General features: G+C 39.8%; 1 protein-coding gene across 4 annotated transcripts in view; it reads left to right on the top strand.

Annotated features, from left to right (window-relative positions):
- Positions 1-21,117, top strand: part of FREM1 (FRAS1 related extracellular matrix 1) — a 136,031-nt gene extending 114,914 nt beyond the window's left edge. For 2 of the 4 annotated variants that reach the window (XM_042964259.1, XM_042964260.1), the window contains 8 exons: positions 1,810-1,959; positions 3,707-3,945; positions 5,070-5,117; positions 5,398-5,562; positions 5,747-5,875; positions 6,309-6,424; positions 16,816-16,901; positions 18,737-21,117. In XM_042964259.1, the coding sequence (XP_042820193.1) occupies positions 1,810-1,959; positions 3,707-3,945; positions 5,070-5,117; positions 5,398-5,562; positions 5,747-5,875; positions 6,309-6,424; positions 16,816-16,901; positions 18,737-18,942 (1,139 nt within the window). In that variant the 3' untranslated portion in view covers positions 18,943-21,117. Of the gene's footprint in view, positions 1-1,809; positions 1,960-3,706; positions 3,946-5,069; positions 5,118-5,397; positions 5,563-5,746; positions 6,276-6,308; positions 6,425-16,815; positions 16,902-18,736 lie in introns of those variants that run through there. The other 2 variants (XM_042964262.1, XM_042964258.1) reach the window with 2 other exon arrangements.
- The last annotated feature ends 1,274 nt before the right edge of the window (positions 21,118-22,391 follow it).

Here is a 22,391-nt window from a genome sequence, read left to right as displayed (position 1 = left end):
GCCTTTGCTACCTTCCTGCCTTTGCTTGCGCTGTTTTCCCACTTCCTCCCTCCCAAGCCTACCAACTCTGGAACCCACATGCATTTAGTATTTACCATCCATCCTGTATCTTTTGGCGGCTAATCATACGTAGCCTTGAACAGTGGACTTTTCTGACATTTACATCTTGTCTCTTCAAAGAGATTTTAATCCTTTATGTCAGGGCTTGCCGATGTTGTACCTCTGGTATTCTCCATAGCAGCTAAAGCAAAGGTAAGTACACGATAGAGACAAAAATGTATATGTATAGGTTGATTTAATCCGTCCATGAGGTGGGAATTATATAGTATTTTATGTTAGGTGTTTCAACTTCTGTTTTTGCAAAGATCGCGAAAGTAATTGATTTATGAATCAGTTCGTATGGAAAACTGAAATTGGCTGTCAGCTTGGGTTTTTTTTTTTAATAAAATTATTTCAAATACACTTAATTCTTTCCCCCCTCTAAGGGCAGCCAAGAGTAGGATGGGTGAACAGTTTCCTCTTTCCATTGAATTCTGCTGGGGGATTGAAGAAACTTTGATTAGATCCTGAAATCTGTAGGTGACACGACCTTCAAACAGGTGGCTGTCATATAGATGGACCAAACGAGAGGCATAAATCTGCAGCAGACAATCTACAGGAAGACAAGAATCCAGATTTTCGGAAGAGAAGGCTAGGAAAAAAAAAAGTTTGACTGCTTATATAGATGGGTTTATGGGAATAAGAGTCCTCACGTAGCCAATGAGTAAATGCCACAGAGTCAAGTTTTCAAAACTTAGTCCTGGAAGGTTAAACCATAAATTTGTTTTCTTTTTTTCCCCTCAACCTTTAGCCTCCTTTCCCTACCGAACAGTACTTTTTTTTTTTTTAACTCCTCCCACCATTTTTTCTTCTAAATAAACTAAAGGGGGAGACCCTGTAATCCATGCCATGGAAACTGGTCAGGATTAGACAGTCTCACAAGATTCTTCCAGCTTTCGTATTTCGTGTTTCTGGGGCTCCTTTGCATCCCACCTTAGCGGTGACAGAATGGCTGGGGATATGTTTGTAAGTTCCAAACCGTTTGGGATTAAGTTCACAAAGTTACTGTGAACCGAGCTTGATTGTAACTCCATGAGCAGAGGCAGACAGAAAGGGAAAACAACAACAACAACAACAACAACAACAACAACATTGGCTCTATTTCTAAAACCCCCAGCCCATAAATACTCTCTAGGAGGATATCAAATACTGAGTATTACATCATTAGAAAAAGCATTTGTGGGCTAGAAGGACCTCAGGAAGTGGAACAGCCGATAGAGGCAGCTGTCTTCAGAAATCAATCATTTCAAGGGTTCCATGAATAGTGTGAAGTACCATCCAATAATCACTTTTAACTGCCTGTACCAACCTCTTAAGATTTTTGGAACTATTAAGGTTTTAAGATTGCAGTACTTGTTTATTTCTAAGAAGAGAAGGGGCAGGTCGGGGGGGGGGGTGGGTAGGTGGAATAAGCCTTGGATCTCATCGACTAACCATTTTTTTTGTTGTTGTTGTTCATCCCTTGCCTAATGCGGCTCACTTTTTTTGTTACAGTGTTTGCATTGAAACGGAATCATCATTGTCCAGGAACAAATGCGGTCTTTTAATATTATTTGGGAGAACAGCAGGACCTCAATGTGTCGGGAGCAGTACAATAGCTCACTCGGGCTACTGCAGCCTCGCTGTAGACATGTTAATTAATATATTTCTCTGACACCTAGGTGATTGAAATAGCAATTAAAGAGTAATTAAAATGTTTACTTCTTGTAGGAATGTCAACTAAGATGTGGAATATAGCAATTACCTATGACGGATTAGAGGAAGATGATGAGGTCTTTGAAGTAATTCTCAACTCCCCCGTGAATGCAGTTCTTGGCATAAAGACAAAAGCGGCAGTGAAAATTTTGGACTCAAAAGGAGGTATTCTTTTGATCCTCATCTCGAAATCAGGAGCGGTCCTGGCGCTCTGGCTGCTGGCTTTCAACAGCCAGTGTGCCTGATAACGCCTTCAAATCAGAATGCTTAATTTCTTGTCAAGAAAGCAACCTCGGTCGTGTTGCAGGCCCTTTATTCTGCTTTTCTGCTTCATGTGGTTTTCGTCCCGCTAAGAACTCTCGTTTGAGAAAGGCAACAAGTCAGTGCCGTAGTTGTTGTGTTGTTTTTTTTTTTTTTCTCCTACCCGTTTGTTGTTCTCACCGAGGGGGAAACAATGTTGGTGAGAATCTATCGACAATTATTTTCCCCCAGAGTTTGTAGGGCTGTAATTATCTTCCTCTGTGGAAGAGAGCTCTTAATGCCTAAAATCTGAGCCCCCGCTGTAGTGTGACCAGGAAAATTCTAAGAGAGGAAGGAATTGGAGAAAAATAGACGTGAAAGATGCAGCTGGCTAGGGGATTCAGGAGCAGCTGGAGAATATTAATGAATAACCTTGGAGTGCAGAGCCAAAATAGGTCCTGGATAGTATATGCAAAAGAACGACCTGTGAGCTAAATAAAATAAAGACCAAGCACAGTCCTTGCTGCTCTGATTTTTTTCTTCCTGCCAAACCCTTTCTACTTACGTGTCTATTTAGCATTTGACAAGTGTCTAGTTACCATGCACAGACTTAGACCCCTGATTTTACACCTGTCATGCCCCATGGTATGTTTTCCTTACCTGAAATCCACTCTCTCCTGTTCTTTCTCATCCTATAATAAAATACAGACATTATCCTCTTCCCTTTATAATACTCATGTTTCCACAACATCTTTTCCCACCATCTTTATTGCCAAATTCACTTGTTTTTCAATAGAATTTTCTGTTCACAGGAAGTACATACAATATGTGAACTCCACGCTTTAGACATGAAGTATAAAATATCCACATGAGGGATCGGGGTTTAGGTTTTTGTCATACTTATTGGGAATGTTTCCCATAGAAGTAGCTCCAGTAAGGTTTATTGGATATTTGTTCCGTGACAGTTGAATGCTCATTTTTATTTATTGTATTATTTTTAAAATTTTTTAATGTTTATTTTCTTTTTGAGAGAGAGAGAGAGAGCATGAGCGGGAGGGGGGCAGAGAGAGAGGGAATCACAGAATCTGAAGCAGGTTCCGGGCTCTGAGCTGTCAGCACAAAGCCCAACGCAGGACTTGAACTCACGAACCATGCTATCGTGACCCAAGCTGAAGTCGGACGCTCAACCGACTGAGCCACCCAGGTGCCCCTGAGTGCTAATTTTTAGAACTGTTACTTGATTGCACTTTTCCAACAGTTCCAGTTTCTACCTCTAGGAGACTGGGGAAAGGATGAACCCTTGGAAGTGTTTACGGAGTGATGCTTGGTCACTGAAATAAACCTGATCTATTGAGGAATGCTGGAACACGAAGTGAGGCCGTTTCTCAAGTATGTGGCATGATTATAAAATCATGACAATGGTTTCCATTTGTGGTTTGTGAAATCATCGTCCTGACTTTATAATCGCCCTGTAGATGTGCAGAAGGGCACGGCTCTCCTGCACGGAAACTGATGAAGAGTAGAGGAGTTTCTGGCAAATGGCAAAAAGGCAACATCTGGTGGGAACACCATCCATCTCAGTTCAATGACAAGCTGCCCCGGGGGCTGTGTCGACGTGATCACTTATCTGTTTGTGTACAATGAACTGACCTGCCATCTTTCATGCCTCCAGGACAGTGCTATCCTTCATATTCCTTCAACCCAAACAAGCACAGTGCGTGGGAGAAGGGCCTTTGGCGCCGACTGTCCCCAGGGTCTTCCTCACCCGCCTCTTCTGGTTCCTTTCATCTGGAAAGAAGACCCCTTCCATCTTCCAAGCGGCCAGCAGTCACCAGGGGAGACACTCTCCAGGGCTTTGCTTCCACAGATCTTTCTCGTATGAAGCTGAGGACCCAAGGGAAAGGCAAAACAGTAAGGATGGGGAGCTTCGGGGATGTGACGTGTGGAGTACATTGTGAAAGAATCAAAAAATACTAATGAGCGTTCCCCAACGCTGCAGAAGCTGTTTGCTTCTCATAATGAGTGGGAGCCATGGTTCTGTGCCCAATCAGGCAGTGTCTTTTGTATACAGATATCAGAATGCTGCCACACTTCCTTCATGGTACTACTTGAGGTGATGGATATGCTGACTCATCCATATGGTTTCTGCTTTGGTTCCTTTTGTGATCAAAACAGATAGGGAATGACCAGTGACCCTGGAACAGAACGAGATTATGTGATCTACTCGGGTGTGGAAACTGTGATGTTGACCTTATTAGCCCAGAATTATAATCAGGCAAACACTCATGAGTGTACGTGCATTCCTGTGTGTGTGTGTGTGTGTGTGTGTGTGTGTGTGTGTGTTTTCTTAGACCGCTGGGTACTATTGACATATCACCAAAGTAAGGATGTCTTTTCTCCATAACTGAAGCTATGAATGTCCGAATCAACACTGATAAGTTGTGAATAGGTCCAGTGATTTTAAAAACTCTAATGATTTGATCATGGAAAGTTTTTTTTTTTTTTTTAATGTTTATTTATTTTTGAGAGAGAGAGAGAGAGAATGTGGGGGGGGAGGGACAGAGAGAGAGGAAGAGGCTCTCCACTGACATCAGAGAGCCCCATGTGGGGCTCAAACTCAAACCACAAGATCATGACCTAAACTGAAGTCAGCGCTTAACCAACTGAGCCACTCAGGAGCCCCTGGGTATGGAAAGTCTTAAGAAACATACGAGTTTTGTTTCTTTCTTCTTCTTCTTCTTCTTCTTCTTCTTCTTCTTCTTCTTCTTCTTCTTCTTCTTCTTTTTTTAATGTTTATTTATTTTTTGAGGGAGAGAGAGAGAGAGCCCGATGCGGGGCTCGAACTCACGGACTGCAAGATCATGACCTGAGCCAAAGTCGGACACTTAACCGACTGAGCCACCCAGGCGCCCCTTAGGAAACATATGTTTTAAAAATTTTTAGACACTAACAAGATCTTACTGAAAGGGTTTTACCCCAGTGCTAGTTATTTTTCAAGCCAAGTTTATTCATATTTTGTACTTTATTGATTTCAGGTTCTTCCATCCTCTGTTTATAGAAATGGAACAGACGTCATCTATAATGTAAGCACAGTTTGAGAGAATTACTAAATTTCTTGTATTTATGGATGCAAAACATTTAGCGAAATCATTTTCTTCTGCATTTATGTATTTCTCTTAAAAGCCTGTTTTGAAATTTGTTTCAGAGGCTTGGATGGCCAGGAAAGAAAAAAAACAAACACCACAAACTTTTATCTTTTTTGCTTTAATCCAAATTTTGAGTTGCTCATTTTCCCGACAAAAGTTTTTGTTTGCTACCTGGGTGTTCATATTTTCTTCATTGTTGCTTTCTGATTTCCTCAAGTATCATGGAATGGTTTCCCTGCAACGACAGGATGATAGTTCCCCATCTCGCAAAAGGAAGGCCAACATATCCAGTATTAATCAGCCACAGGAGACAAGCCAAGGGGCAGAACTGCCTCAGGCAGATAAGGTGGAATCCACAACTGGCTCGCACTTCTCCAGACAGGTAGGAAAATCTTTTTACTTCCTATTCACCTGAGAGCCAGCTGTTTGCTGGGCCATAAAACTGCCTTCTAGCTTGGGGACTGATTGCTCAACACCAATGCTACCTAACAAATGAAAACCTAAAGAAGGTGGGTGTGTGCTTAGCTTACATGAAGTCAAGTCTACATCACCTCTCCTTCCCACAGGCCCGGTTGCCCTCATTTCCAAAGAACTGCACACTGGAATTAAAGGGACTCTTCCACTTCCAAGAAAGCCTCCGAAAGCTGTACAAGTGTGATGGGATTACCTGGAGAGTGTGGAGCCCCCAAACCGAGGTGGGACCCGGGATGAACAGCAAAGTAGCTTTGCTGGCCGTATGCTCTGTGATAAGCTGATAGCAAGTGATCTGACGCTTCGTCCACCTGCCCTTGTCACACTTGGAAGGTGAAGAGGAAAATAGGGCCCAGGTGGTGTTTTGCAAATCACAAAGCACATTAGGTAATCGATGCAATTGAAGAAGGTGTTTACTCGTGTCGTTTAATCGTCAGAATGTCAAGGGTGTAAAATCGAAACAGTGAGGACTTCAGTGGTGTTTTCTGTAGAGAGCCATCACATCTCTCAAGGTGGAGAATTGGGATAAGGGCCGACCTCCTTTCTGGTGACAAAATGACTCTGTTCAAGATAGGGGACTCATAGATTCTTTGTGCGGAGAGCAGGCTGTAGATTTTAAAGACTGTTATCATGTCAACATGGACAACTGTATTTCAGGAGGTGGAAGGTGGATCCTGCCCAGCTGGGTGGCACCGTCACTCAGGCTACTGCCACTCCGTGATCACGGAACAGAAAGGCACCTGGGACACAGCAGCCCGAGCTTGCCAAGAACAGTAAGAAACCCTATTTCCTGTTAATTAATGTTTTCTTTCATACCGTTTCTCTTTTTTCTCATGCAACTTCGGGGTCGCTTCTTTCATTCAAGCGTCGAGTGTCTGATATCTACTTGGTTTTGTTTTAGGAACCCCAGGAGAGTTCTGTAGTTCAGGATGGATTTGAGATTGACCTTGATAATGTATTTTGACTTACCGCTTTTATGTGAAAAATGTGCCGTTGCCGAAGTTCTAGTTTTTGGCTTTTCTTGATCTTTTGGAGAAAGTCAGAAGGAGCTTTTCTGAGTCCACAGCATTGTAGTTTCTATCATTTTATTATTAGTAGTATTAAGTAAGGATTCCTGCCCACGAATTTGAAAATACATGGAAATGAAAGGATCAGATCTATGACAATGCAAGAGACATTGATGATTGTGAAGCCAGACAAGTTGGACAAAGGGTCAGTGGGTCCGTGGGCAATGGGACACAAGATGACTTGTGGTCAAATAATGACAACAAAATTTATCTATTCCAGAAAGACTTTAAAAATGCATATGTGCCTATCCCTGACCCCCCCCTTTTCGTCTACCTGGATATTATTCGGCTAATATGCCCCAACCGCTGGAAACAGAGACTAGAGAAGTCTCTGGTGAATAACAGTCAGATTTTGCACTTCATCAAATTCAAAAAATTATGCTCCTCTAAAAACACTATTAAGAGGGGCACCTGGATGGGTCACTCGGTTAAGCGTCCAGTGTCGGCTCAGGTCACGATCTCATGGTCTGTGAGTTGGAGCCCCGCGTCAGGTTCTGTGCTGACAACTCAGAGCCTGGAGTCTGCTTCAGATTGTGTCTCTCTTTCTGCCCCTCCCACACACACACACACACACACACACACACACACACACACAATCTCTCTCTCTCTCTCTCTTGAAAATAAACATTAAAAAAGATTTAAAAATAAATAAATAAAAACACTATTAAGAAAATGAAAGAGCAGGGGCGCCTGGGTGGCTCAGTCGGTTGAGCGACCGACTTCGGCTCAGGTCGTGATCTCACCACTCGTGAGTTCGAGCCCCGCGTCGGGCTCGGGGCTGACAGCTCAGGGCCTGGAGCCTGCTTCGGATTCTGTGTCTCCCTCACTCTCTGCTCCTCCCCTGCTCACACTCTGTCTCTCTCTCTCAAAAATAAATAAAGATTTAAAAAAATTAAAAAGAAAAAAAGAAAATGAAAGACCAAACCACATTTGGGAAAGCCAATCTCAAATCGTGTATCTACCTAGGTCTCAAATCCAGAAAACGCAGACAATTCCTATAAATCAATAACAAGAAGACAACCTGATTAAAAACATAGCAAATGACTTGGAGGCTTCACAAGAAAAGATATACAATTGGTCAATAAGTACATGAAAAGATATACCACCATTAGACGTCAGGGAAACGCAGATGAAAACCACGGTGAAATACCATTTCACACCCACTGTAAAATCACCAAGACTGCCAACGTCAGATGGTGCAGAGCCAATGGAATTCTCACGTGTGTTGGTGGAACGGTAAAATGGTACCACCGCTTTGTAGAACCGTCTGGCACTTTCTTATGTTTACACGCATTTACCCTGTGACCTGACGTCTCTACTCCTAGGTATTTACCCGAGAGAAATAAAAGTAGATGCTAAAAAAAAAAGGGGGGGGGGCATTCGCAAGAATGTCATGGCAACTTTTTCCATAATAATAATGGTTCGGGTCTGGGGCACCTGGGGGGCTCAGCGCTTGATCTCAGGGTCGTGGGTTCAGGCCCCGCACTGGGCTCTGTGCCAGCAGGGAAGCCTACTTGAAAAAATTAGCTTAGTTGATTTATAGGGGTGGTTTATGTTTTCTCCATCAACAAGGAAATAGATAAATTTTCTTTTTTGATCATTTATTTTATAAACGATAAAATGGAATGAACTAAAACTTCCAACCATGTGGATAAATCTCAAAAACACGTAGAGAGGAAGCAGCCCATCATAAAAGAGTAGAAAATATATGATTTTTTGATACGAATAGGAAAAACTAATTTATTAGTTGGTGTTAGAAATAAAAAAAAAACCTGTTATCTCTGGCAGGGATTGTAGGGTGACTAAAAAACCATGAGGTAGTAGCATGAGGTAATATTCTAGAGTGATGGAAATGTTCTATCTCTTGCTCTGGATGGTTGTTACCTGAATAAAACTGTTAAAGTTCATTGAATTGAATACTTAAACATTTCTGCATTTGATTCTATGTAAGTTATAACTAGTTTTTAAGAGGCTAATAAAATATTTTAAAAGTCTATTTTTTATTTTTTTAAATTTCTCATTCTTTTTAAAAAAATTGTTAAATTTTTATTTATTTATTTTTGAGAGAGAAAGAGAGAGAGAGAGAAAGCACAAGTGGGACAGGGCTGAGAGAGAAGGAGACACAGAATCTGAAGCAGGCTCCAGGCTCTGAGCTGTTAGCACAGAGCCCCACGCAGGTTTTGAACCTACAAACCGTGAGATCATGACCTGAGCTGAAGTCGGACATTCAACTGACTGAGCCACCCAGGTGCCCCTAAAAGTCTACTTAAAAACTGGTCAAATTGGGGTGCTTGGGTGGCTCAGTCGGTTAAGCATCCGACTTGAGCTCAGGTCATGATCTCATGGTTCACAAGTTCAAGTCCTGAATTTGGCTCTGTGCTAACAGCTCAGAGCTTGGAGCCTGTTTCAGATTCTGTGTCTCCCTCTCTCTCTGCCCCTTCCCTGCTCTCACTCTATCACTCTCGAAAATAAATAAATGTTAAAAAAACAAAAACTGGTCAAGTCAACCACCATTTTCTTCACTAATGTATTTCATGTCTTAAGTATAAGTAAGTATAAGTATGGGTACCATAGAGGTTAAACAGTGGCTTTCAGGCTTCTGTTGGTGAGTGGGTGGTATAAGATAAATTAAACTATTTTTTAAAATCGTATAAATAATTATTGTTTAAATGCATATATTCCCATCATGTTATATGTTAGGAAGAGTTATGACATCCTGTCATCCAAATAACTGGTGTCTTACTTTTATTTAAAGTTTGTCTTAATGCTTTGAAAGCTCGGGTAGGAAGACTGGCATAGGTCTTTCTCCCCCCACCCCCCCACCTTGAGGAAAAAGCTTTGGTGTGGAATCAGAACCTCTCTGAATCAGCAATGAGAAGATTGCAACATGCTACGAAGGGAAGGATATGGTTTCTTTCCTGATGAAAGTGAAAGCAAGTACAGAAATACAGTTATGCTGCAGCCAGGGTTATCGAGATCAAACTGCCGTGGGGATTTGTTGGTAAAATATAGATGAAAAGCAAAAGAACCCCCACACCTCAAGTTTGAAAGCAGCCTTATTGTTTATTTTCCACTGTTACTCAAATAGCAGTGCAAGTAACTCCGCTGGCCTATAATGAAGCTTTAACTGGTCCTTCATGTTATGAGAAAAATAAGGACGTGTATTGAGCGACATCTTTCCATCCATCCATCAATGTTGGCATAAGGTCACCAAGTATTTTTAACTTGGACTGTTCTTTACTCTGATATTATGATCTTCTAGCTTTTTGGTGTCAAAACTCATTTCTTTTGAAATAATGGCAATTTATGGTAACATTGATACCTTCATGGTGACTAACCTACATGAATCCCTCAATATATATATTTTTTATTTTATTGATCCGTCTCATTGCAGCTAGGTTTTAATGGTGAGTACAAAAAGTGGAAAGACTGGAAATGCAAATTGGTGCAGCCACTCTGGAAAACAGTGTGGAGGTTCCTCAAAAAATTAAAAATAGACCTACCCTATTACCCAGCAATAGCACTGCTAGGAATTTACCCAAGGGATACAGGAGGGCTGATGCACAGGGGCACTTGTACCCCAATGTTTACAGCAGCACTCTCAACAACAGCCAAATTATGGAAAGAGCCTAAATGTCCATCAACTGATGAATGGATAAAGAAATTGTGGTTTGTATACACAATGGAATACTACGTGGCAACGAGAAAGAATGAAATATGGCCTTTTGTAGCAACGTGGATGGAACTGGAGCGTGCTATGTTAAGTGAAATAAGTTATACAGAAAAAGACAGATCCTATATGGTTTCACTCTTATGTGGATCCTGAGAAACTTAACAGAAACCCATGGGGGAGGGGAAGGAAAAAAAAAAAGAGTTAGAGAGGGAAGGAGGCAAACCATAAGAGACTCTTAAAAACTGGGAATAAACTGAGGGTTGATGGGGGGTGGGAGGGAGGGGAGGGTGGGTGGTGGGTATTGAGGAGGGCACCTTTTGGGATGAGTACCGGGTGTCCTATGGAAACCAATTTGACAATAAATTTCATAAAAAAAAAAAAGAAAAAAAACCCAAAAGTGGAGAGACTAGTTACACATCTATTAATCTAGTCATACATCTATTAATTTTATACATCTGCTCATCCCAATAATAAACTTAAGGCCCAAATTATTTTAAAAGCCTAGCTACTTCCTCATGCATTTGACCTAAGATTTCATCTGCAACTTGGGTCGAAGCATTGTACCCTGACCCTGTTACGGCAGCCTGACCTTGCCGGTGATGCCTTCCTTTGATATTACCCCTTATTGTTTACAGAATTCTTTCACATATAGTAACTGATCTGATCCTCTCATCACTTCTGTGGCATTATTGTCTGCAGATAAAACAGAAGACATTTGGGGGAGAAAAATCACTTGCTCGTGATCACATAGGCGAGTAAGTGGAAGCCACAGGACTCCCATTTTCTATGACACTCTCCAAAACAGCTCCATAAACACAGGGACTCTCTCATCTCAGGTGAATCGACAGCACAGCTATGTTGAACTAACCTAAAGCAGGTTCCCAAATGGAGTATTAATATTTTGTATCTTTCGCGGCACAAACGTGTTATGATTTTTATTAAATTATGGAGTCTAAATTTCCTTTGGATTGGAATCAAAGTTACCTTTCACAGCAAACCTAAGGTACAGTCAGGTTCTCGGTTTAATTCACTGCATTCAACAAATATTTGGGTACTTACCATACTAGAAATATCTAGACAAGACTGCACTAAAAACTTTAAAAAATGTTTATTTACTTTTGAGAGAGAGACAGAGACAGAGACAGAGAGAGAGAGAGAGAGAGTGAGCAGATGAAAGGCAGAGAGAGGGAGACAGAGAATCTGAAGCAGGCTCCAGGCTCTGAGCTGTCAGCACAGAGCCCAATGCAGGGTTCGAACTCACAAACTGCGAGATCATGACCTGAGTGGAAGTTGGACACTTACCCAACTGAGCCACCCAGGCGATCCCAGACTGCGTTTTTAAAAAAAAAATTGTTAACGTTTGTTTTTTATTTTTGGGACAGAGAGCATGAGTGGGGGGAGGGTCAGAGAGAGAGGGAGACACAGAATCTGAAACAGGCTCCAGGCTCTGAGCTGTCAGCACAGAGCCCGACGCGGGGCTCGATCTCACGGACCGTGAGATCATGACCTGAGCCGAAGTCGGACGCTTAACCGACTGAGCCACCCAGGTGCCCCCAGACTGCATTTTAAAGTCTTATCCCCCAGTATTGGCCCCACAAGCCAATAACTAAATGATTCTTCATTCATCAATGAGCTTCATAGAAATTGACAGCATCTTTCTCCAGATATGGCTGTCCTTACGGCAAGTCTTTAAACGCTGCATTTTACATCAGTAGGGTGTTTCATACAATCCTGACAATTCCTTCCCACATCTCCTTCTCAGAAAGTTCTATTAAGAATGTGAAAGTGACTAAATTTAAATGGTAGCATTTAGCTTTCACTGAGTTGATGTCTTACTGTAGATCTAGTTAAGAAGTTCTCTGGATCTCAGTGCAACAATGTGAGGTACAAGCAGTATTTGTTGATTGCATATATGAGAACATAAATGGTATTTAGAAATAGTATAAATAGGAGGATAGTTTGTGCTAGAATAACTATTATAACATCTATTATAGTAGTGATGGAAAATTTCCATCTCTCTTATTAATTCAAGGATATTAAAGATCATATCTAGTAGATCAAACATGATGTTATAAGCAGGTTCAGAAGTAATTTGTTCAATTATTTTTGAAGTTATTTTGATAAATGCTGGTCTCAGGGAATTGTTTTAAGCTCTAAAACTGTGATTTCTTTATAGATATTAAACTGAGAAAGCTTTCAGGACAAAAATAATTAAGGACAATTGGAGTTTTTCCATTATATTTTAGAAAGAAACTAATTATGTATCAGTAATATAAACTCTTTCAAATTGCACATTATCTATTTGCCAGAATGGTCCAGAACTTAAAACGTCTATCAAATACCATTTCTGATGGTATCCCAGAATGTGTTAAGAGAGGTAAAGAAACTGCGTGTGTGTGAGATTTTTAAAATATCACGGAAAGCTTTCATTTTGAAACTTTATTTGGAAAAGATGAGTATGAATATGTGATCTGATTGTATTTGTATGACACTTCAATATGCATTGCATCTCAAAAGGACAAGAATGATTACCCCCGGGAACGGTTGATAACTAGTTACATTTCACAAAATGTACATTGGTAACTCGTTACATTTCGCAAAATGTCTAGGGGCGAGTGGAAAGCAAAACTGAAAAGGAAAAGGAAAAGATCTCCATAGTCCTTTGGTTTGGTCCTTCTGCAAGGAACATTTTTGGGCAGGAGGCCCCCCTCCTCAGGGTAATTTTTCTCTGAACCCCGAGACCTCCTCTACCAGTCATTGTGTTTTTGTTCACCTGTTGGGTCTCCGTGCCTCCCTTCACCTATTCCCTTTCAGGGTCATTTTGTTTTGTTCTTCTCCACCATCTTCGTCTTGAACTCCAGAGACTCTTCACTATATCATACACCTGAATCTGATATAACACTGCCCGTTAACAATACTGGAATTAAGATAAAAAAAAACTTAATTAAAAATATGTATATAAAAGAAAGAACAACAGATATTCTGGGAATCATCAATTCCTTCTGTGCTATAAAACTTACAGTTTTAACATTTCGCAACCTGGATATTTGCCTTCCTATGACTTAATTTTAGGAGAGGTTTTTACAGTTTATAATTAGAGTTACTATTAATACTAGTATGTTTTTGATTTGGTATCAGGGATCATTATTCAATTCTGGGCTGCGTTTCCTGGGGCTCCCTCCCTTCCCTGAAGATCCTTTACTAAGGGTCGTTTACAGCACCCATGTTTCAGGAAGAACAACAAATTTGGCTTTACTCCTTGTCCCTAATCAGATTGCTAACTCAACTCAATCTTTATCTCCCATCTCCTTTCCTCTCCATTGGTGTTTTATTATTTTCCAACTCAGAGGAGCCAGACTCCTAGATTAGGTATTTCTTGAATTTACATATTGTAATCTCATCTGCTCGTTTCCTTAGGCAGTCATTGTACATTGGTAATTCTCTTATTATAAATCATTATCTATGAAACCATTTTGTTTTCCCACAGGAGTGTCTGGAACCCCTGCTGGCCTATCCTTAAAGAGTTGCTCTGAAGTACATCTGTACTTACTCAAAACATTTCAAAGGAGTAGATGTGTATTTCTTTACCTAGGCAAATCAAAGTTTCTGTTTTTATTTTTTTTTAATTTTATTTATTTATTTATTTATTTATTTATTTGGTGAATAATATAATTACATTTTATTTAATTTTTTTAACTTTTTTCTTTTTTTTCAATATATGAAATTTAAAGTTTCTGTTTTTAACACTATACTTTGAATGCCTTCAAATTGCAGAGCTGTCAAAAGATTTTTATTTATGTGTCTCTCTTTTTTTTCATTTGTATATCTCTCTATATACATATCTATATAAATAACGTTCATGCCAGTGAAAATGGATTTTACAAAGTCTGTTCTAACGATAGTTTCAAGAATCTTAAAGCAAGAGGAGACGGTAAATATCCTTGAATGAGACCTGTTACTGCCTGATGATGAAGGCTCCAGTTGTATCCGTAAAGGAATTAGAGGCAGAGCGGGAAGAGAACGCAGGTCTCCCACACTCTGTTCAGTACACCATGTTGAGTGAGGCAGCCCCGTGAGCCTTCCCTTGGCCTACATTTAACACACATTTGATACTCTGGGTTCTAAACCCTCAACACGTTAGAATTACCATATTGGATGTGAGAGGAAGGGAAGAAGTTGTGCCGTCAAATCTGCTGTAACTGTCAGACAGGAGATGACAGTAAATAATGAGGTCAGAGCCCAGTCACCAAAACCCAAATCCAGCAGGCTGAGGCCACTAGGAGAAGGGTAAAGAAGAGAGCCTTATGTATCTCAGAAGTCCTAGAATTTACCACTGCATTATAGAACAGTAAAGTACTGGTTTTAGTGGGGAAAAAATCATTAAGAAATGGATAAATTATGTTCACCATAGGTGATCTGGAAAAGCAGAGAAATGCCTCTGAAGTTTGGAAAGACAGGCAAAATGAATAAAATTCAATTCAACAGTTTTCTAAACAGGTACAAGTATTACCAGTTTTGTTTCCTACTTTTAAAAACATCGGTGGATATTAACCAGACAAGAACCTGGTGGCTTTGTTTCTTGTTTGAAATTTTCTGTGTTAAAAAAAAAAAAAAAAAAGAACAAAAGAAAAAAATAATTACAAGCCTTTTACTGAAGGCATTTTAAAGAGCTTTTAATGAGCACTGTTGGAGAATTAGAAACAATCAAATATTGCTTATAGGAATAATTCAGCTAGCTACAAAAATAGTTCATAAAGAATTCTCATGCCAGTTATAATGTCTATCATCAAAAAGATAGGAGATAACAATTGCTGGTGAGGACGTGGAGAAAAAAAAACCCCGCCGTGTACTAGTGATGAGATTGCAAATTGGTGCAGACACTGTGGAAAACAGTATGGAGTATCCTCAAAAGATTCTAGACAGAACTACCTTGGGGCGCCTGGTTCGCTCAGCCAATGGAGTGTGCGACTCTGGGTTGTGGCTCAGGTCATGATCAAGCCCTGAGTTGGGCTCTGAGCTGAGTTTGGAGCCTGCTTAAGATCCTCTCTTTCTTTCCCTCTGCCCCTCTCTTCTGCTCATGCTCCCTCGCTCTCTCTTGCTCTCTCTCTCTCTCTCTCTCTCTCCCTAAAAAGAAAAAACTACCAGATGATCCAGAAATTCCACTTCTGGGATTATATCTGAAGGAAATCAAAATAGAATGTTGTGGAGATATCTGCACCCCCATGTTGTAGCATGTTTATTATTTATAATAGCTGAGGCATTGAAATAACCTAAGCTTCCATTGACAGATGAATGAATAAAGAAGTTGTGATACACATACACACACCCAGTAATATTATTCAGCCATAAAAAAGAAGGAAATCCTACCATTTGTAACAACATGATATGCATCGAGAGTATTATGCAAAGTGAAATGAATCTGATAGAGAAAGACAAATACTATACAATCTCACTGATATGTAGAATCTTAAAACAAAACAAAACAACAAACTCACAAGAAAAAAGATCAGATGTGAGTGGCAGAGGCCAGGGATATGGGGTGAAGTAATTGGATGAAGGTGGTCAAAAGGTACAGACTTTCAGTTATAAGATGATTAAGTACTGGGATATACCACATATACAATATGAGGAATGTAGCTGACACTGATATATGATATTATATGATATTATATGATATATGATATATGAGAGTTATTAAGAGAGTAAATCCCAAGAGTTCTCACCACAAGGAAATAATTTTGTTTTTCCTGTTTTTTTCTATCTATACGAGACGATGGATGCTACCTAAACTCACCATGGTAATCATCTTACAAAGCATATGAGTCAAGTCATTATGCTATATACCTTAAACATAAAAACAATTCTATTTGGGGGGAAAATATGTATGATTATAGGACTATGTGCTTTAACTTTTTTACAGCCTATGAACATTTCATTCTCATTTCACTGAGTATGATCAAAGGGTCACAATTATTGGGATATTTGATTAAACACACCAAGCGCAAAATGTCGGCCTCGAGTAATTTTATCTGAATAGTCTGCGTTACCTTACTGGTCAAATTAACTGGATACTTGCCAAATTTATGCCATTTAGAGATAGACCCTCTGCGAGAGGAGTAATATTTTGGCATTAATTTTTATAAGTAGGTAGTTGCTGATTTTTCTAAAGATATTTAAAAACTGTTGAATTTGTGCCTAGATAGTATAAAAAAAATCCCTTTCTTTGCTGTTACCTATCCCACCTTACAGATAGTCATTAAAATAAAAAAAAAAAATGAAAGAGTATAAAAGTCTTGGAAAATTTTCCGTGTGTGTGTGTATACACTTTTCTATTTTGAACAGATTTGATTTCTGTTCTGCATTCCATATCAACAGGAGTGTTGGAGTCCCTGTCACCAATGCTTTCCTTTTTGTTTGTTTGCAGTCACCTGGGCAGCCTCGTTACCGTTCTCTCCAGGCAGCATATGCGGTGGCTGTGGGACATCAGCGGACGGAAGCCATTTTGGATAGGCAAGTGTCTGCGCTGAGGAGGGAGGCAAGAACATGAAGGAGGCGTCTCCCTCCCATGGGCCAAATAATTGTGGTTTACAGTAACAGGCAACAGTTCGATGATTGGACAGTCTGTTTTTTCTTTTTTGGAGGGGGCACCCAGTGGATGGTCTGCCTTTTAAAACTCATTTTAGTTACACAATGCTTTCGTTTTTGGACATCTATCTCAAAGAAATAATAAGGGATGTGGCTTGGATTATAGGTAAGAGAATTCAACAAATGGTATTTCTAAAAGTAAAAAAATTAGAAGCACTTGTCAATAGGGGATGGTTAAATAAATTATAGTATAGCCACAAGAAGGAGTATTTAATATTTAATGCTTTTGTAAGGCATAAAATATTAAAGACATAACAAAGTGCTTTATGTTTATTATTTCATTCAAGAAATACACGTTGGAAACATATTACATATAAAATACATAACGTATTGCATTTGTGGCAGGTGCTAAGTAAAAAAGCAGAGTCCACAGCGATATGAAGCAGAAAATAATTATGAGAAAAAATTTATATACATGTGATATATATATGCATATATGGTATATACATATGCATATATAAAGAAATACGTTAAAGAATTAGAAATGTTTGCAGCTATTGACAAGTATAGGCGATCTTAATTTTATCCTTTGTTTTCTGAAGTTTTAACATCTTCAATTTTAACAAGAATACAAATCTCTTCAGATTCTATTTTTAGAAGTAGAATTCTCAGGGTGCTTCAAAGTCAGTATTTTCACCCTCTGACCTTGAAGGTATTGGATTTCAGGGAACTGTACTAAACCCAATCTTGGCTTCTCCGAATCTCTGTAATACTTAGTACATCTCGAAATTCTGAAATTTTCTGAGGGTATTAAGTTAAAGCTAGAGGAGACATTTTCTTCACTTCCACAATGACTGATTTCAAGGCTCTGTTCCCACAGAATACTTAGGCATAGCATCTTCTGATCAAAGATGCAAGGAAACAATCCGGAAGGAGATAGTTCATTTTATTCTACCCCAAAATATTGAGGGAGGCTCACTCAGGAGGTGATAGGTTATGCAGCTAAGACTATTTTCATGGTTAAATTTGGTTGGGAGATGTCAGATCATGGTGTTACAGGGGATTCTTTTCTGATTTTATTCTCTTTATTTCTATTATGAAGGAGAGTGAGGAGGAGGAATGTTTCTTTAAGAAAAATTACAAAAGCTTTGCAACACTGAAGTGTAATTTGTAAAATTGCCAGTGGGAGTAGAGAGGCAAGTTGAGAAAAGCTGCTTTTTGTTGGAATTATAGCAGACTGAAAAAAAATCTTACGTTCCAGACTAAAAATAATATCTAGTTAAGCTACTCTCGAATATGAAAACCAAGAGATTTAAATAGCAAAGAAGAAGAACTATAGACAAGAGTGTAACCTGTTTCCCTGGGATAGGAGTTCTGCCTGTGGAATAATACGAATAATAATTGCCATTTATTAAACATGCATGCGTGCTGTGAAACGTACATGCATTATCTTATTTCATACTGAAAATGGCCCTCGATATACTATTTTTATTCCCATTTCTTAGATGAGGAAACTAAAACTCAAAGTGGTTAAGTAACCTGCCCGAAGATGCTCAACTAGCAAGTGGTAGATCGAGGATTTGGATTCGGATCGGCCAAATGTTCTCAACTGTGTCTTAGGATTCCCAGATCCTATTCTGTGTTTCAGAATGTAGGCTCATGTTTGTACATGATTGCTGAGATTAGAGCAAGAGACTGATGTGATATACCCAAGCATAAATGTAATAAAATAATTTGGCACATTCTTTGGTTCACATCAGGTTTGAATGACCAAGTGCATGCTGGCCACTGGGAGTGGATTGGTGGTGAACCTGTCGTCTTCACCAACTGGAGGAAGGGCCCCCCTCAACGTTCAAAGCCTGGGAAGAACTGTGTTTTGGCTCAAAGACAAGGGAAATGGCAAACGCAGGACTGTAGCAAGAGCAAACCACACAGTTACGTGTGCTCCAGGAAACTCGAAATGTAACTAGCCTTACAGGTGCCCACTTGGAATTTCTCACCTATTTATTTACAGGATTTGTACATGTTGTTCAATAGAAGACAAGGTGTCATGATTGACTGGGTACATTTTTTTTTTTTTAATCATAGTTTATGAGTGATTCTATCTGGTAAAAAAGGAACATAGAAGAAGAGTTCCAGGAAGATCGATCAATGAATATTTCTTTAGGGAAGACAGACAATTCTTGGATTTCAATACATTTCAGAATAAATGCCTGAAGTATTATATGGTCCAAGATTTGCTGATTCCAGGAGACTCCCATCCTGACCCCACTCCATATCTGAGTCAGTACCAATTTCATGGTCCTTGGATTTTTTTTTTAATCCCAATATCTCAAATGAGCCCATTCCAAAATCTGTATTGCTGGTGCTTCTCCCACTTCAGTCTGAGTAAAAGAAATTCTACCGGTTCCTTAAATCACAGTTGAGGTGCCATCGTTGCTTTGCCCCTTTGGAGGTCTTTCACATGTGAAACCTAAGATAAGAGGCTGTGGATAAAAAGAGTATTGTCCGTGGTGGAAAAGGAAGGCTTTACATGGGAGAATCTCACAGATGGAAACTCATTTGCAAAGCTCTAGTTCAAGTGAGAATTCAGAGGCTACCTGTACCCCAGAGGTCTACCCATCACCACTCGTGAGACAGATTGCTTTCTTCAATGAAAATGTTGGCCTTGTACCATTCCAAAGCCAATCGTTCCATTTCCCTGGCCTTATGGATTCATGAGAAATCTGAAGCCACACGAACCTCTCTTTTCATTTGTGTGTGTAGTACGCGGTGACATTTCTCAAGGACGTTTGAAATAGAGTATATGTGAATGAGGGTTACAAGTTGGGAGAAAAACGCTGCTTCCTCAGAAGTGTCCCAATGAACTATGTTGATGAACAAAGAAAAATAATACTGAAAACAGAGCCCTTGAAAACCTATATTCTCAGGAAGGATTTTGATATAATTTTGAGCCCTGAAGTCTTTAATATTTATAGAAATGGCACGCTAAGTTGATTCGCTAACATAAAGGTACCTTATTAATTTATAATATCAGCAGAACAAAACATTTTTGTACCAGTGAGACGTGTTGCAGCCTTACAAGAACTCCCATCTGAAATCAAGGTTTAATTACAGGAAATTAGAAATTTACTTCTGAAGCGTTCGCTCTAAATTTTCCTCTTCACAATCACTGAAAAGAACGGTTGTGCCAAATGTAACTTTCTCTCTGAGCACCGGTGTAATTTCAGCATCAAAATGGGGTTCCCAAGTAGACGAAAGCTGTGGTGCAGGTTTTATTATAATAACATGTTCAGTAAAACTAAAATAAACTGAAGAGATTCAGTCCGGTTTCTGGATATAACGCATGACCAGCTTGTTTTATTTCTGCTCATTTATCAAGATTTTAGTTATTAGAAGTATTTACAAAGAGCAGCTGGGATAAAGTTTAGGCATTAATGGCATCGCGGAGTCAGAAGGCTCCTTACCTTCGGTATCACGAGTAGTCTGGACTGATACAACATCCAGATCTCTTGTATGACACAAGCATTCTCTGGTATTTAACCAAAAGATTCAAAACCCACCCTCCATACCAGCTCCCATCCTTTCTGGTCCACGGGCCTCTGCAGTGCAGGCAGGTGAGATGCCAGTTAAAGAAACGAAGAGTTGTTTACCTAAAGAGGTCCATCCTAGGAGGGAAAGTAAAAGTTCAAGAAATGGAGAACTCAGGGGCCACTTCTTCCTACTAAAACCCTAGGACTATGTTAACTAGTTAAAACTGGGAATCCAGAACCATGGCTGTTGAGTAGAACCTGGTCAGTGCGGTAGATTTTATCATACTTTTCTGAAATGACAATGATATGTAAGTGTAATTGCAAATGTTAGCACAAGGAGAGGGTGTTTTGATTTGGATAGCAACTAGAAATACGAGAATAATATTTTTAAGTATTCCTGCTTGTGAAGGCAGCAATCAGGTTGTAATAGCCAAGTAATTGAAAGAAGATAACAAACAAGCATTTGGACAAGTTGGGGAGCTGGGCAATATTTATCATGAACTTATTCCTTTCTCATATTCCTTTCTCCATTCCCCTTTGACTCAGGGGGGAAAAAGAAGTAAATGATTGTCATCTGAAAAATAAACAGACAGACAGACAGACAAACACACACACACACACACACACACACACACACACACACACACAAAAGCAAAAAAAGGAGCGGGGGGCACCTAACTGGCTCGGTCGATGGAATGTGCAACACTTCATCTTGGTGTTGTGAGTTTGAGCCCCAGGTCGGATGTAGAGACTACTTAAAATCTTAAAAAAAATTTTTTTAATGTTTATTTTTGAGAGAGAGAAAGAGAGAGAGAGCACGAGTGAGGGAGAGGCAGAGAGAGAGGGAGACACAGAATCTGAAGCAGGCTCCAGGTTCTGAGCTGTCAGCCCAGAGCCCAACACGGGGCTCAAACCCACAAACTGCGAGATCATGACCTGAGCTAAAGTGGATGCTGAATCGACTGAGCCACCCAGGTACCCCAAAAAATAAAAGCTTAAAAAAAAGTAAATTATCGTCATGTTCTCTCTGCCAAGATCGGTCATTGTCACCTGTCAGGTTCTGGTGGGAGCAGGAAGGAAGGAAATGGTGTAATGGTAGAACAGGGAGGGGAGATTATAGGAGAAAGGAGAGAAGGGTTGAGCAGAAGAGATGGGACAGGTGGTAGCTAAGAAGGAGAGCATCAGAAAGAAAGACTTACGTGCCACCCGGCTCTTCTCCCCAGATTCGAGTACCTTAGGAAAAGTCCCCTCTATCCAAGAGCATCAACCCAGCTAAACAGTGTGTAGCTTTTCAGTATCCTGTGATGTTTGCTTTTTAACCAAAGCATACATATATATACATATATATGTATGGCATATATTTTGCTAAACATAAACTTAAAAACAGATGATAATTATTTCATCTCCTTCCAAGGAATGGTAAAAACGAACCAGGTGACCTTTATTTACATTTCCATTTTTGTATATTTTTAATACAGTCAAAAAGAACACGCACATGTTTTTTCATTAACACTATGGTTCTGTATAATTCAAACCAAGAACTGGTGCTGATTAATTTTTGCAAACAAGCCGCATGTTCAATGTACTGTTTCTAGCATTGTATCAAAATTAATAAAATGATCTTATTTCTACTTCTGAACCACTGTTGCTTTAATTTTTAACATTTTATATTTATTATTTCATTAAGTTTATTTATTTTTGGAAAGACAGAGGAAGTGTGAGTAGGGGAGTGGCAGACAAAGGGGGGGGAGAGAAAATCCTAAGCACGCTCTGCACGGTCAGCACAGAGCCCGAGGCTGGGCTCAACTCACAAAACTGAGATCATGACCTGAACCGAAATTCACTCAGACGCTTAACTGACTGAGCCACCCAGGAGCCCCTA

This window comes from Panthera tigris, chromosome D4, assembly GCF_018350195.1.
Source record: "Panthera tigris isolate Pti1 chromosome D4, P.tigris_Pti1_mat1.1, whole genome shotgun sequence".
Taxonomy (NCBI): Eukaryota; Metazoa; Chordata; class Mammalia; order Carnivora; family Felidae; genus Panthera; species Panthera tigris.
This window is presented reverse-complemented; position numbering and strand designations above follow the sequence as displayed.